The sequence below is a fragment of the Pavona decussata genome, unplaced genomic scaffold, assembly GCF_977016875.1.
Source record: "Pavona decussata unplaced genomic scaffold, jaPavDecu1.1 SCAFFOLD_84, whole genome shotgun sequence".
NCBI classification, from domain to species: domain Eukaryota; kingdom Metazoa; phylum Cnidaria; class Anthozoa; order Scleractinia; family Agariciidae; genus Pavona; species Pavona decussata.
In genome coordinates this window covers 3,211,479-3,227,500 of record NW_028145502.1, presented here as the reverse complement: position 1 = coordinate 3,227,500, position 16,022 = coordinate 3,211,479, and the positions used below count along the sequence as shown (strand labels likewise).

The window sequence follows — 16,022 nt, the reverse complement described above, 5'->3', positions numbered from 1 at the left end:
AAATCGTATTTTTGTATTTTGACAAACTTCTATTGGAAATAATTACGTCGATATTTTAAAAGTAGAACGGTAGAAAAGAATATGCAAATTAAGACCTTGTCCATTTCAATCAGTCACTTAGTCTGATTCGCCCTGCTATAAACATTCTTATAAACAAGCAGTCTTATGCTATTTTGCTCGGCCAACCTCCTTAAGAATGTTGTAATTCTTCGTGCTAACTTAAATCAAGAGATTTTAATAGATACTCGAAGACGAATTTTATGAAAGCGGGAAACCGGAAGTGATGAACATTTTGTCTCGCAATTATTATGGCACAAATACAATACAATACAATAAAAATAAAACTAACCTAAATTGAAAAAATTGTTACAATCTTATGACCAGTTGTTTTAAAACTGGAGTAAGAAACTCCAAATGGGAAAGATTTCGCCTTGGGAGTTCTAAGCAAAAAATTATGCTCGTATTTTATCGATGCTAATTATGCAAGAAAAATTGCAGTTTTTAGCCAACTGTGAGTGTCAACAGCGCCATAAAAACTCATTTACCAAGGGATTTCTTTTGATAAACTTCAAGCCCTATGTTTTAGCATAAACCACAGTAAAATTCAAGTCAATTTGGTGTATCGGCCAGGGTGAAACTTTCGATTGTTTATACGGTACTTTTTGACTCATGAAAACCACGTCTTTTTGAAAAATCCACCAGAAATTAAGAGTTTATTGTAAAAGCCTGAGCATCTCCCAGAGATACAAAGAGATATCATACTTGAAGATAATAAAATCAGAAAGATTAAATACAGGCTTTTCGATTTTCTAGAGATCGACAAACTTGCATAATTTTAAGCTATCAAATTAGCATATTCACCCTCTCTTGCAAAAATGTCAATTTCTCCCCAACGAAAAAATATTTTTCAAAACAAACTGCACCGAGGTTCTTCTAACATGATAGGGTATCAAACTTGAAAGTATGGGCGAAATCGATTTTTTGACCGTTGCCACAAGTATTTGATGTTGTCTGGTTTTTACTGACATTGGCTCTTAAAGTGCTAAGTTAACCCAGCTTTAAGAGGGCCAGTCAATAAAATTTGAAATTGGCCTTGTTGGATGGGCCCGTATGTAAAATTTATTTCCATTGTTTTAAAAAGTATTTTTTCACCAAGAGAAGACACACTAAAACGGCCTTTGTTTAAATATAAAACACAGGTTATATAATTAACCTCAGAGACCGACTCTGAGTTGGTAAATCAACAATAGGCCATTTCCAAGATGCGATGAACCTCATTATGAAAGTGAGGCTAAGCGCAAAGCTTTTCATATGAATGCGTAAGAATGAAAACTAATTTTCATAATAAAAACTTTGCATTTAGCTTTCATAATGAGGTTCGAAGCAATTTATAAATGACCTACTGTTTTTCCTGAGTTGGGTCACACTAGAATAGAAGGACAACTTTAATCTAGCTTACCTAGCCTACAGCCGTAAATTTCCACTCTGATGGAGATGTGGCTGCGCCATGACCTGGGATGAATACGAACGTAACGAGCTTTAAATGGACGGAAGCGGTGCGTTACTATAAAGTTCCTTTCAAAGTTTCCGCGGAAAATCTGGTGAAATAGGACAAAAAGGAAAAAAACAAAATGAACAAATTATTTCAATTTACTAATAATAAGGTATGGAGGCACGGTGGGCAAGTTGTTAAACCGTTGGCCTTTTAGGGCAGTTTTTGCTGTCATATTGTTTGCTTATCCATAAAATTGACTCCAAATTGGCTCTCTTCACCCAGGTGTGTCTAAATGAAGGAAGGCGATAGTTACTAGACCGCTCGCGTGTTCTGTTGGCTCTACCTCTGAGGAAAACAAGAGACTAGTAATTCTTCTCTCACCTTAATTCCTCTTCCTTCCTTATACGGGAAGAATCTGACGTTGTCCATACTGTATGAGACCGTGTAACTTGTAACCCACTGGTCAGCGTCGTACCTACCCTGGGTGGAGATTCTTTTCACTCGACTGAATGTACCCAGGTCTATACTGAGCCACTGTCTGGCATTGTTATACCTGAAGATAAAAAAGGGTCGAGAAATGTCAATAGATTAGTTGAAATGTGAAACGAGGAATGTACACTTTTCTTCTTTCATTCCCGAGCTGAAAATTTACCATCTTCTTTTATTTATCACCAAGTCGATTTTCCGAAAAACCAAAAAAACAAAAACAAACGCAAATTTGGAAACGAATTAGTCCAACATCTCAAAACAAAAGAGACGATTGCGTGTGCAGCAATCGCAGTCAACAACATTTGAATTAAAAAAACAACAACAACAACAACAACAACAACAAAACTGGGATTAGAAACTGATTTCAAATTGGCCATTTCCGAGTTCCTTTGAACTTCATTGTAAAAGCGAGGCTAAGTGCAAAGCTTTTATTATTAAAATTAGTTTTCACTCATATGCAACCAAAACTAATCTTCATATGAAAAGCTTTGCACTTAGCCTCGCTTTCATGATGAGTTTCAAAACAACTCGGAAATGGCCTATTACTGCAAAAGGGAACTTACTTAGCGACCCAGCCTCCGCGCACATAGCCATGATTCCTTGACTGAAGACGAGCGTTCCATGGTCCGTAGTAATAATTCCACATGGATGAGGCTGTCACGGCCTGCTTAGTAACACGACCGTCTTCCATTCCCAACGGAACATCACAAGGATCTAATCAAAATACGACCATGGAGGTTTTAATGATGCGTACGTATTAATAGCTGTGTCACCACAGTTGCTAGGAAACAGGGTTTTTATTCATAAGTCGGAGATCGCATCTTTGAAATTCAAATCAATCAGAGGTTTTCACATTCAAAAATCATTTTCAATAAACACATTTTTACTGTTTTTCATAATAATCTTTCCCGGCTTCAAACATAAAGTTCGTTGCTCCCATCGTTCCTTCATTTTGAGACAACAAGGTAGGTAAGAGAACCAGATTGTGTCCTTAGAAAACTACATATTTATACGCGTCTTGCGCCTGCTCCAAACCATTTCCTACCTGATCTGCAGCCATAAAACTCGGCTCTCATGGAGATGTATGCGTGCCATCCCCACGGGTGAAGGCGGAGGTACCGGGTCTGTATTGGGGGACTGAGGCTGTTTTCCACAATACCCACACGGTCACGGTTGGCGGTGAAATACTATGAAGGGAAAAGGACGGAAATTTTAGTTAACAACCGATTGTCAGCAAAAAAACAATGGGTTACTAAACAATAACTAAGTTTGTCACAAATACTGAATATGTGATTCTTACACCTAAATTCGATTGTGGAAGCGCATTACGTTTTAAAATGCATTGATACAAACAGTACTCGATAGATGGATTGATTGATGGATGAATGGATGGATGGATGGATCGATGGATGGATGGATGGATGGATGGATGGATGGATGGATGGATTGATTGATTGATTGATTGATTGATTGATTGATTGATTGATTGATTGATTGATTGATTGATTGATTCGAGAACGGGGTCTACTGTGGCCTTGAATGCCAATGAGTGTTTGATTGATTGATTGATTGATTGATTGATTGATTGATTGATTGATTGATTGATTCGAGAACGGGGTCTACTGTGGCCTTGAATGCCAATGAGTGTTTGATTGATTGTTTGATTGATTGATTGATTGATTGATTGATTGATTGATTGATTGATTCGAGAACAGGGTCTACTGTGGCCTTGAATGCCAATGAGTGTTTGATTGATTGATTGATTCGAGAACAGGGTCTACTGTGGCCTTGAATGCCAATGAGTGTTTGATTGATTGATTGATTGATTGATTGATTGATTGATTGATTGATTGATTGATTGATTGATTGATTGATTGAACGGGCTAAAGAAAGAAACCTGTTTATGGTGACGTAAAGGGAGGAAAATGCAAAACTAACCTTGTCCTGACTTCGCTGCCTGTATGTGGCCCAGTGCAATGTGTCCAAGCTATAAGTCAGCTTGTACCTCGTCACCCATTGGTTAGCGTCTCTTCTGCCCTGTGTAGCAATCTTCCTTATGGTTGTAGTTCTACCAAAGTCCACCTTGAACCATTGATTATGATTCTTGTATTTAGCAATCCAGCAGAAAGGCTTGTGAAGTCGTCCATTCGGAGCTGTGTAGCGCGCGTTATAGGCCGACGAGGCTGTGAGTCGTGCGTTCGGGATTTTTCCGGATTCCAAGCCGAGAGGCCAGTTGCAGAGTGGCGCTATAATTGAAACAAGGAAAAACAGAATGTTATCAGGTAATTAAACACTGAGTAGTGGAGGCTGCCTTTTCAGATGTTGAAGCAAAATGATTTGATTTCATTTGAATATAAGACACTAATTGCTCGTATTTGTCTTGTTCTAGTAAGCATGGTAGCCATGTACATCGATAGAAAAGCAAGCATGTTGCAGATATTCGGTGTACGTTTTTGCCAAATGAAGGATTTTTAATGCAAAGTCAAAGCTAAGAAAGATCAATAACTACCGAGGAAGTATTAATGGATCATGATGTTTCCAAATATGAATCACTCACCAATAGGACAGCCAATGAACTCTACTCTCATGGACACCCATCCGTACCAAGTCTGCGGATGGACTCGGATGTAAGAAGCGACGATGGATTTGGGGAAAGTGTTGGTGATTATCGTATGACGATCACTGTTAGCTTGGAAGACCTACAAAAAGTAATGGCAATGTATTAAAATTCTCCCAGAAGCTGGATAGTAATTAGACATTCTATGTCACCCATTTTAGTATTATTTAGAAAAGCAAAACAAAATTAATGGCAGGAAACCCAGACATAGTAGAGAGATTTAGAATCGCCTTTACAGCAAAACGCAAACGTGAGATTCGCGTTTTTGTTTTCATGAAAAAAAGGAGTAAATAGATGTCAACAGTGGAAAACAATTCTTACCTTTGATGCCAAGTCAAAACTACTCAATTTTACTGCCAAACTGAAAACAGCGAGCGGAAAATGAAGAGTAAACATTGTCACGCGGTCATTTCTATCGTTTACCGTTTGCCGTGAGCGTAATTCTAAATCTCTGTAATGGTCCACGTAAAAATCGCAACCGAGGCCTGTCACTAATAACGCTTCAAATTATTGCAAATTTAATTTAACACGCAAATAAACCATTAGTTTAGAACCTTTACCAAACATACCTTAGGATATTTCACGAAATTAAATCCATCTCTACTGAACGTGAGTACAAAGGTCTTCACCCATTGGTTAGCATTTTGGCGACCTTGAGAAGAAATTGCAGTTATCCTTGCCAAGCCTCCAAAGTAAACCTGCAGCCACTGGGTTCGAGTGCTGCGCCGCGCTCCCCATGACGAGTAGTGGTTTATTCGGCCGAGCCATGGTGCCAGGTTGCTATTGTAGTAAGTGGAAGCGGTCATGGCTCCATTGCGCAGGCGCTTGTCTTCCAAGCCAATCGGAATAGAGCATCGCGCTGTGAAAGGAATATCAAACAAATGAATCGACTTTGAAAACTAAATGAAACTTCACACTGCGAGAACCAGACTGAAAATCAGTTTCACAACGTTTGAGCCTGCAGATGAAATTCCAAATCCTACAGGTGTGGAATTCCGATTGTAAACTATTAGGCAGCACCTTTCTGTAATTGCGTTAAAGGAATCCTCCACGGAGATAGCTTTTTAGTGCCCTGAAAATTGGATTTTATTATCGCCTATTTTTGATTTAAAATTTTCTGCGCGCCTGGCGTCGTTTTAGAGGCCATGACATCGCGCCGTTGCCAAATTATTCTACAAAAAACGCGAAAATGGGCGATTATCATATCCAAATTTTGGAACACTAAAATTGCTATCTCCGCTTTTCAACAAAACCTTGAAAATGCGCGAAAATGAACGATCATCATATCCAATTTTAAGAACGCTAAAATGCTAACTCCACTTTTAAACAAAACTTTGAAAATTAAGACACTATTTCCAACAATTTAACCTCAATCTGTTTCAAGAGTGGAAGCTTGCCTTAAAAATTCTGTACAAAATATCTCTAAGTCTGTGGAAACCGTATGAATAAAGAGTGAAGATTCACATGAAGGCTGTTGAATGGTATAAGGTGATTCTCACCTTCTGGGCATCCATAGAACTCCACTCGCATTGCAATGTGTCTGTACCATCCCCATGGATGAACCCGTACATAATGCGCTATTATACGCGGGAACAAGCGATATTGAACAACGGAATTTTGGTCTCTGTTTCCTGTAAAATACTGAATAATAAAAAAAGACAATTTTAAACGTAAAGTTGGTTAAGCGTGACATAACTATCAGATTGAATCAGGATAATGATATTAGAAATAGCCAATACTGATTTACAGAATTAATGCAATGCAATCGCACGTTTCCACTTCGCGCTGTTAACTTGTTTGAAAGTGAAGTCTTACCTTTCTCGCGCTGTTCTGCTTGTATTCAGCAAAGAAAACGTTATCCTGACTGGAGGACAAATAGTACTGAGTCACCCACTGACGGGAATCTTGTCGTCCCTGAGTAGCGATCTTCACCACTCGCATCGTACGGCCAAAATCAACCGAGAGCCACTGGTACCGATTGTTGTGACGTACGCACCATGCGCCCATCCGGGACCCTGATCTTTGGAAAAAGAGTCTTCCGTTGCTAGGTGCGTGGTTTTTGTCCCAGCTGGATGAAGCGGTGATCTGCGTGGCTCGTATGCGGCCATTTCGCATTCCTAATGGTTTGTTGCATTGTGGACCTGAAAAGAGAAAAGTCGAAAAGATTATTGTTAGCACTAGTAATAATCGAAGATTAGGGAGTGCGTTCGATGACCTTGATCCCAGGCTCTCTCTCCTTTGCCAAGTTGGTGTGAATGTCATCCACCCCTGCAAAAATCTGTGGGGGTTGCCAGATACGCGTCCCAAGATTGATTCATTCATTGTCCCATACAATCTCGACTCCAATCTGTATTAGGAGTGCGTTTTTCCAACTTCGAACACAATTGACGCTCCTACATGCAGCCAAACCGTATTTCCAATGCTTTGATACATTGTAAACTGGAGTGGATATTAACGAGAAGAAACAACTATTTTTCAAAACAACGTCTAACACTGAAGAATGTTGCAGTGTTTTTGCATTCGTAGCTAAATAAAAGGGCAGCGATTTTTCAACCGTTGCCTACTGTAAACCTCCTTGGCATGCTCTCTGTTCAGTTTGTCTCTCAACAGTGCTACAAACATGCGAGACAATTGAGCAGGCGAGGAGGCAAAACAAGAGAGAGCAAGCGCAACATATCCGTTAGCTTGAAACTCTTTTGTAGCAAGGTTACCCAGAATACTCGCTCAGTTGAACCCTTCGTCAGATGGTCCACCTCCTTTTTTGCAGTTTTCACTTACCAACAATACAGCCATAAAATTCAACCCTCATTGAGATCCAACTGCGCCACGTCACCGGGTGGATTCTGAAGTACCGAGCTTTTATTGGCCTCAAGAAGCGGTGGGTGACAACCATAAACCGGTCATAGTTTCCAGAGAAGATCTGTTGAAGAGGGAAGCAAGAAAGACATGTTTGAATTAATTTAGACAAACACTGGATTCAAAGATAAATTAGGAAATGTTCGATAAAAATGAAAGGAATCTTCGAGGACCGTAGACAGATCAGCTGATTCAGCCTCCATTCCTTTTAAAGGAAAAAACGACCATGTTTTAATAGGCAGGTTTACTCTTCTAGCGAAAATGAGAAAGAGAAACTGACATATGAATAACTCCACAAAAATGCCACCCTTCAATTTCTGAGACACATGTGTTAGTGAACGATATCAAGATAGAGAAATCTCTCGGCTTTACAATAAACTCCTAATAACTTTAAAGTAGAACGTTTTCTTTATTCCCCCACCTACGTAATACGGTATTCTTAAATTCATGCGAATGATTAAGTTGAAACAGTAAGGACAACGTAAATTATCGCACATTTTTAATAAGCTAAGATGTAAAAAAACCATCTGTAATGGAAATTTTAAGAACGCCCTCAAACAACCCACCGAAATAAATGTTCTTAGCACACGAAATAACCACACAACGTATGACCTACCTTTGTTTTACGGCCTTCTTTGTAGGTTATAAACCTGTGCCCTCTGCTACTAAACGACACATAGTAGCTCGTCACCCATTGGTCCGAATTATGGCGACCTTGAGTGCTAACCCTCGTGACCACCGTGTCGGTTGCAAAGTCCACCTGAAGCCACTGCTTGTTGTTGGCCGTACGCGAGCACCAGGCTCCTCCGTTTCTTCCAGCGCGGCGCTGGTGAAGCCTGGCATTTCTGGCAGCGCAGTAATAGTTGTATGAAGAAGAGGCTCTGAACATCGGGTTTGGTATACGGCCGTCTTCTAAACCAAGCGGCATATCGCATTTGTCTGTAAAAAACAAGCAGTGGGTAAGAAATGCTATCCTTTTTCGTTTATAGTACTAATATTTAGAAATACCTTAAAATAGAGGAAATTTCGGTTTAAAAAGAGAAAAAGTTTGACTGCAGCTGCATAAAACGCCTAGAGTTGTTACAAAAATGAACAATGGCGTTCATTTACAGGGAAGTTATAACTTCCTTCAATTACGTTTCATTTTCCATTGCTTTTACTGTGCTCTATGACTTGTTCATGAAATCTCGTGAAATGTACCCTCGCCAATTACAAGAAATATGCTGTTTAAGCCTCATCTTGATGACGAAAAACCTCATTTGCATCTTCCTTCAACACACACTTTACATATGCGACTATAAAAATAGTTTCATCGAAAGACCTCATCGGTTGGTCGCCATGTTTGTTTTGAATTTGAAACGACTTCGTGTAACATTACGCGAAAAGTAACCCTAGTTGCCAGGAACTAGGAATTTCACAGTGTTAAAATATTTTCGTTTTCCCGCGCTTGGCACCGACGCCATACTGGGAGTTCTTATTGGTGCACTCCTGTTAATCAGTGAAAGTTTCATGTGATTGACAAAGGCCAAACTGCTTTTTTTTTAATCTACGTATTAAATGTGTTTTTAATCTTAAAAGGCGGATGTGGCACAATGCTTACTCCAAGGACAACCGTATAACTCCAGTCTCATGGAAATATAAGACCTCCATCCTCTTGGGTTAATGCGAATAAACCTCCCGTAAATTGGTGGATCAAATGATTGGGTCCGAACTCCATTTCTGTCGTAATTGCCTGGGAAAGTCTGAAAAAAAAACCCACAAACACTAGCAAAATTGTAAGGAAAGTTAAAAAAAAATCAATGAAGAAAATGTTGAAGTTATAGCCTAACCAATAGAGGGTACGTCCGGAAAGTAATTGATCTGATTGGCCCCAAACGTTTCACTTAAAACGCTAGTTATTATACTTTTTATTTAGTTTATTTCGTCTTTAGAAATCGTACCCTTGGGGGCATTTTTTTTTATCTATATATTTCCACTTAACAAATGTACAGCAGTTTTCTATGGTCTATACTCTTAAAGACCATAAAATGACGTCATAAAATGTTTAAAACTCAAGTGGAACCACAAGCCGCAGGCCAGGCGAGTGATTTCACTGCCAAGTTTTTTAGCATTTTATGTTTTTTTACAATTATTTTTTTACATTTTTATTGTCTGCACTCTTATAGACAATAGCTACGAGCCAATCAGCGCTCGAGAATTTTGACAGTTATTGTAAAATTCCTGTTAGCATAAACTTATATTTCAGTTCGACAAAGCAATAACCAATCACTCCAGCATCAAAAAGAGCTAAGGGGAGACAGCCTCTAAATCATGAACAAACCAGTGTGACCTAACTCACCTTGACAGTATCCCACCACTCTCTCACATATGAGAAGCGCGCGCCATCCGAACTGTACAGAACATAATACGCCGTTACCCACTGGTCAGCGTCCTGTCGTCCCTGTGTATTAATACCAGTGACCTTCATTGGCCTTCCCATATCAACCTGCAGCCATTGGTTGTGATTTCTAATGCGGGAAACCCAGGCTCCCTTTAGCCGGCCGCGGCGGGAGAGGTGAAGTCTTGCTAGCCAAGAGGCGTGGTTTTTGTCCCACTGCGACGAGGCTCTCAGGGCAGAATTGCGGATGTGGCCATTTTGGATTCCGACCGGAAGGTTGCAGAAATTCTCTAGAAAAACAAACTCGAAGCATGAGCCATACTTACATGTAATTAAAACTAAAGTAAGCGATCGCTTTAGCGATGGGAATCATGGTTACTTACTTACAAGCCTGGTGGAGGAGGGGGGGGGGGTACTAAAGAAAATTTTATACGGGGAGGCTCCGCCCCATGGTCCAAACCCTTACCATTTTTGAGAGGAAAGGTAACCCTTTGACATATCTACAGTAGAAACACTATCTTTTTCAATTGAGTCTGTTCGAGAAGGAAAAGAAAAAAAAGTACCTTTGTTTTTTTTTGTTTTTTTTGGGGGGGAGGGGGGGGGGCGGGGGTCTGTTCGAGACATTTTGAAAGACTCTTTTCAATGCCTAAATGACAGTTTATCCTACCTTTTTATATACCTCCAGGCTGAAAAAGGTTGGTGGAACCTCCCCGGGTTTACAAATGTCTCTACCTACATAGACTTCATCACTAAACTTATTTAAAAAGCATTTCTCTAAGATGGTCGCAAAGAAGATATTCTACACACTGCTGCAAATGACTGAAACGGGACTTCATGAAGATAATTCTCATGGTGGAAGGTCGCTTTCAACAGTATACTAAATACGCCGTTTGACTGACAACTACGCCAACTAGACTTCCAGCGAGGATAGCCGCTTACAAACGATTACATAAACAGTACGTGAAACTATAAAGTGTTGAATGAAACACATTATTAAAAACTGAATCATTGAATAATGCCATTCCAGGAATTTGACTGGCTTGAGGACCACGGTATACGAGCAATTATACCATGCCCGAGAAATAGCAACCATTAAATTGTCTTCTGGTTGTTCTTGCAAAGCAAATTTAACAAGATCTAACAATTTTTTTTTTATTAATAACGCTTGTTGGATATAGGATGATTATAGCCAACTCGGCGCTATGCGCCTCGTTGGCTATCTATCATCTCATATCCAACAAGCTGTCGTGGAATAATTGTTAAATAACCCACCTGAAGCGCGGCAGCCATACAGCTCTACCCTCATGGCAATGTAACTTCGCCAGCTTCTCGGATGAATTCGGATAAAACGAGCTTTGATCGCCGGAATAATTTTGCGTGAGACGGTGTGATAAATATCGTAATTACCGCGGAAGAGCTGAAAAAAGAAAGCATTTAAATGTTTTTAGTGGCATTTCATTTTAGTTAAGCTCTAAAAAAGGTTCTGACGGACCTGACGTGAATTTAGTTTTGCTAGGAAAGCACCAATAAAACTTTTTCTCTGGAATAGACTTTAAAGGCAATTGATGCAGATGAAAATTTGAGTTTTGCTGTAGTCATCATTAATCTTGATACATTAGCAGGGAAAGCTCTCGCTATAATTTTTTTTATATCCAGATCTACTTGGAATTTTGAATTTTGAAATGTTGGTTTCTGTAGAGGAAGGAAATTCCCAGAAACCGAGAAACACCTTCTGATCAAAGCGAAAATTGACAAAAGATTTAACGCCAATACGACACAAAGTCCGAAATTTGAAACCTGGCCACATTTGTGGAAACTGAGCGCTCTCATAACCATTCATGCCAATAAACTCTACTTCCATTTCTCGTCTAGTTTTAATCATTTAGTTGTCTGATACATAATTCATTTTTCCTGTAAATAAAGGCCAGGTACAATCCTATTATTACTGACAATAAAAACGTCTTAGCTGCACAGTCGTAACTCTTTGGAAACAGCCAAAAAATCCAGCAAAAATCTTCACTGGAATTTTACAGAAAGGCCTTAGAATTAACGATATCTGACAAAAACTTTCTCGGCTGCATAGCGCACTGACTTGCCCTGTTTTATGAATCATCTTCCATTGCGCATATGCCACACATGACATTCCAATCCTAGCAGTATGCAGGATGTTTGTCCCATGAACCTAGTTTAATGGCCTTAGCTCCCACAAGTCTCCTGTAGCTCAGTGGTAGAGCATCCGAACTACTAATCGGAAGGTCTTAGGTTCGACTCCTGATTTGAGCACTCAGATTTTTTTTCCGAGTATGCCTGTGTCACTTAATGAATAATACATCATTCTCATCTACTCTCTTTTTCTTACCTTCACTCTACCATAGGCGGTGTAAAGTCTGAAGCGGATGCCCCTCAAGCTATATGACATCACATAATTCCTCACCCACTGATGAGACTCTCTTCGTCCCTGTGTAGCGATACCTTTGATGATACTCATCTGCATCAAGTCAATCTGTAGCCACTGATTGGTGTTGCGATGCCTTGCTACCCAGGCTCCTGTTCGTCCGTGACTGGCGTAGATGTTTAGACGCGCTCGGTCAGGTCCGTGATTGTAGTTGTACGACGACGAGGCCCGAAGACGACCCGACAGGATTCGTCGGTCTTCCATCCCAAGAGGCATAGTACAGCGATCTAAAGTGGTATCACACAAACAAAGAAATCAACAAAACACGTGCAGTAAACAAAAATAAACAAAATCGATGGAATTTTTGGGCAATCTCCTGCTTTTGGATCTAATATTTGAACAAAGAACCTAAATATGACAGTCCCTGTCTCATTTTGCTTTGTACTTCAAAATCAGTTATCAGAACCAGTAACGCATTTCACCACAGAACACTTGAATTCATCGACGAAATTTTCTAGGTGTTGGTTGTAAAAGATTCAATATTATGTTATCGTAAAAAAGCCTAAATAAACCCTCAAGAATGATAGGTCTAGCTTCATCGAACTCCCACACAAAAGCAATTTACCTTATTGAGATGGGAAAGAGTTTGAACGCTAGTGAAGGAAGTTTTAAAAGAACATTCTAAAGACTCTAGAGCTTCGTTTCAGCTGTGAGGTCACACAACTAACCGTGCATACAATTTTAAATTCGGAATTTTGCAGCCTCAGGGTCCTCTCTTGAAGGAGGAAATGAGAGGGTCCTGGGAACGAGGTTGGCTGCTTTGAACCTCAATATGAAAGCTAGGCTAAGTGCAAAGTTTTTGTTATGAAAATTAGTTTTCATTCATACGCAAACAAAACTAATTTTCATATGAAAAGTTTTAAACTTAGCCTCGCGTTCATAGTGAGGTTCACAGCAACTCGGTAATGGCCTTTTCGTACCTGTGTAGCAGCCATAAGCCTCGACTCTCATAGAAATGTGACTGCGCCATCCCCAGGGATACACCCTGAGAAAACGGCATTTGATCGGTGGATTAAACGGATACATGACCACGGTATTGCGGTCACGATTTCCTGTAAAATACTGTTTAAACAAAAACAACAAGGTTAACAAAAAATTGTTTTAAAAGAGAGTTTCGAGGAGATTTAAACAACGTGCCCAGTAATCACTTAAATATTACACAAGAGGTTTCGCTCTAAAAGGACAGGATGGCGCCTCCTTCATGTATAAATTGTGTTGACTCGAGCATCCTCTAAATAATTATGCTTTAAACCATCACAAAAGAATAACGTACCACCAAGGCGAAATAAGATACAAGTTTACATTCCAGTCAAACATGAGTCTAGAGCGAAGACTACACAAATTTCGACAGTGTGTAGTTGTTTACCAACCATACGCAAGGGCAGTGGTGATTGACAACTGAAAGTGAACATGGCCGTATCAGTCTCCTTATTTTCTAGACTTTCTTGTTAAAAAGGATTTACTGCAATCTAAGGTTGATTCTGGTTCAGATTTTTCACCCTCTTCACTTACTTTTCTATTATTTCGCTCTTTATATTCCACAAATCGAATTCCGTCCAAGCTGTGCTTTACATAGTACTGAGTCACCCATTGATCCGCGTCTTGTCTTCCTTGAGTCGCAAGCCTGATTATTTTCGCCGCCTTGCCAAAGTTTAACTGTAGCCACTGGTATCGGTTGTTGTGTTTTGCTGACCAGGCGCCAAAGTACGATCCCCGGCGTCGCCAATTGAGACGCGCTAAAAACGAACCGTGGTACTTGTCCCATTGAGATGACGCGGTCACTTGGCGGTTATTTAGCCGCCCAGACTGGAGTCCCATTGGTTGATTACAGAGGCGACCTGTGTGCGATGAACAAGAACAAACATTGAGCGTTAAGTTTCCGAAGTGAAGGTCAACTAAACGTAGCTCCTCTCTCTCTCAGAAAAAAAAACCAGCTTATTATAGGGAATAAATACTGAAGGAAATTGGAGCCCTGGTTTACACGTACGACGCAAGCGTAAGCACAAGAAACCAACGTGTAAAGCGGGGCGACGCAAGCATAAGCACGCAAGCACGAGAAAAGGAAATTGTTCCTTTTCCTTGTACTTGCGCTTATGTTTGCGTCGTTGCGTGGCACGTGTAAATCGGGATAACGCAAGCATAAGAAACAGAAAACAGAAAAGTAGTCACAAGTTGTCAGCGGAAGTATCTTCTGTTTTCAAGATGGCGGCGTGTAACTCCGCCATATTCGATTAAAAATTTTGGCGCCAAAATTTTAACTCATCGCGCCTGCGTATCTCACCTTGTACTTGTGCTTATCGCACGTGTACACAACCGTGTGCTTATGCTTGCCCTTATGCTTAGAGGTCCTACGCGCGAAGGAAACAGAAGGCATTGATTGTTTTTTTCGTTTTGTGGTACGTTTAAACTCACCGAGTACGCATCCATACAGCTCCACCCGCATAGCAATGTGGCTATACCAGGACCTCACGTTCACACGAACATAACGCGCCGTAAACGGTTTGAAGAAACGATGGGTTACGACGAAGTACCTCTCTTGATTGGCTGGGAAGATCTGTTTAGAACAAAAGATATAACAATTATTAACTAGTTAGGTAGCTACAAACTAAATGAGAGCTTTTTGAAAATGATTACATTGAAACACATGAATTTAAGGGTGAAGAGGATGAACAACACAGGATTCAGTTAGAGTTTGTACTCATTCCCTGAGGAATCATTTATAACTCTTTCCCCAACCCTCTCATGTCACAGATAAAAATTCCAGTAAACCGGGGCTTAGTAGGAAAAAACATATTCAGAGCATCAGCGAAGAAGTGTTTATTTCTTTATAATCCTTTTCATTGGGGGAATTCTTCAAGAGCATCATGTTCACCCACCACTAAATATAACATTTCTAAGTTCTAATTTGATGTGAGATCTGAGAACCACAATTTTATTTTTTAAAGTCGTTCAGCAACCAGTAAGACATTGGTTCCCTTGTAAGGCAAAGACGATTTCTACAATTATAATTTATCAAAATAGCAAAAAACAAACAACCGAAAACATCAACATACCCTTGTTCTCCTATTCTCCTTGTAAGGATAAAACCTGACTCCATTGTTGCTGTAAGATACGGTGTAACTGGTGACCCACTGATTAGCATCGTATCGCGCCTGCGTAGAAATCCTCTTCACAACTGATTTGGCGCCAAGATCGATCTGCAACCACTGTCGGTTGTTGTTCACTCTGGCTAACCATCCTCCACGAGTCGCGCCTCTGTTCCTTGCCTGAAGCCTGGCGGACCAAGGACCGTAGTAACGATTGTACATAGAGGAAGCAGTGAACATGGATTGCGTGATGCGGCGATCTTGGATTCCCAGAGGGACGTCACACTTGTCTGTAACAAACGGTGACAGCGTGACAGTGAATCAGAGAAACAGTGGTACAAATGCAAAGAGAAAGTGACAATGTTTGTTTCGTTCTTGGAAAAAAAAAAACAGTGTAACAATTCCTTCTACTTCTGGGAAAAACAAGTAATCTGATTCAATATTGTGGAAAATGTGAGCAAAATCCGCAACAATTTGATATAGTAAATTGAGAGCTAAACAGCACCATCAGTAACATGTCGGACCCATAATATTAAGGAATAAACTGCAAAGGACCACGAACGAAAATACTGCTAGTATACACAGGACTGTGAAGATCTAATCAGGATAGAGACCAAATTGAGAATCAAAAAATGCAACCGTGGACA

At 40.1% G+C, this 16,022-nt stretch overlaps 1 protein-coding gene across 2 annotated transcripts in view; it reads right to left on the bottom strand.

Moving 5' to 3' along the window:
- LOC146475456 (uncharacterized) overlaps positions 1-16,022 on the bottom strand; it is a 186,597-nt gene that overhangs the window by 74,047 nt on the left and 96,528 nt on the right. For both annotated transcript variants that reach the window (XM_085115884.1, XM_085115885.1), the window contains 19 exons: positions 15,343-15,665; positions 14,702-14,843; positions 13,802-14,127; positions 13,210-13,351; positions 12,194-12,516; positions 11,107-11,251; positions 9,796-10,124; positions 9,058-9,199; positions 8,074-8,396; positions 7,380-7,521; positions 6,417-6,742; positions 6,101-6,242; positions 5,171-5,460; positions 4,542-4,683; positions 3,923-4,230; positions 3,030-3,171; positions 2,548-2,698; positions 1,877-2,048; positions 1,460-1,598 (listed from right to left, as the gene is read on the bottom strand). In XM_085115884.1, coding sequence (XP_084972010.1) covers positions 1,460-1,598; positions 1,877-2,048; positions 2,548-2,698; positions 3,030-3,171; positions 3,923-4,230; positions 4,542-4,683; positions 5,171-5,460; positions 6,101-6,242; positions 6,417-6,742; positions 7,380-7,521; positions 8,074-8,396; positions 9,058-9,199; positions 9,796-10,124; positions 11,107-11,251; positions 12,194-12,516; positions 13,210-13,351; positions 13,802-14,127; positions 14,702-14,843; positions 15,343-15,665 — 4,149 coding nt within the window. The remainder of the gene's footprint in view (positions 1-1,459; positions 1,599-1,876; positions 2,049-2,547; positions 2,699-3,029; positions 3,172-3,922; positions 4,231-4,541; positions 4,684-5,170; positions 5,461-6,100; positions 6,243-6,416; positions 6,743-7,379; positions 7,522-8,073; positions 8,397-9,057; positions 9,200-9,795; positions 10,125-11,106; positions 11,252-12,193; positions 12,517-13,209; positions 13,352-13,801; positions 14,128-14,701; positions 14,844-15,342; positions 15,666-16,022) is intronic.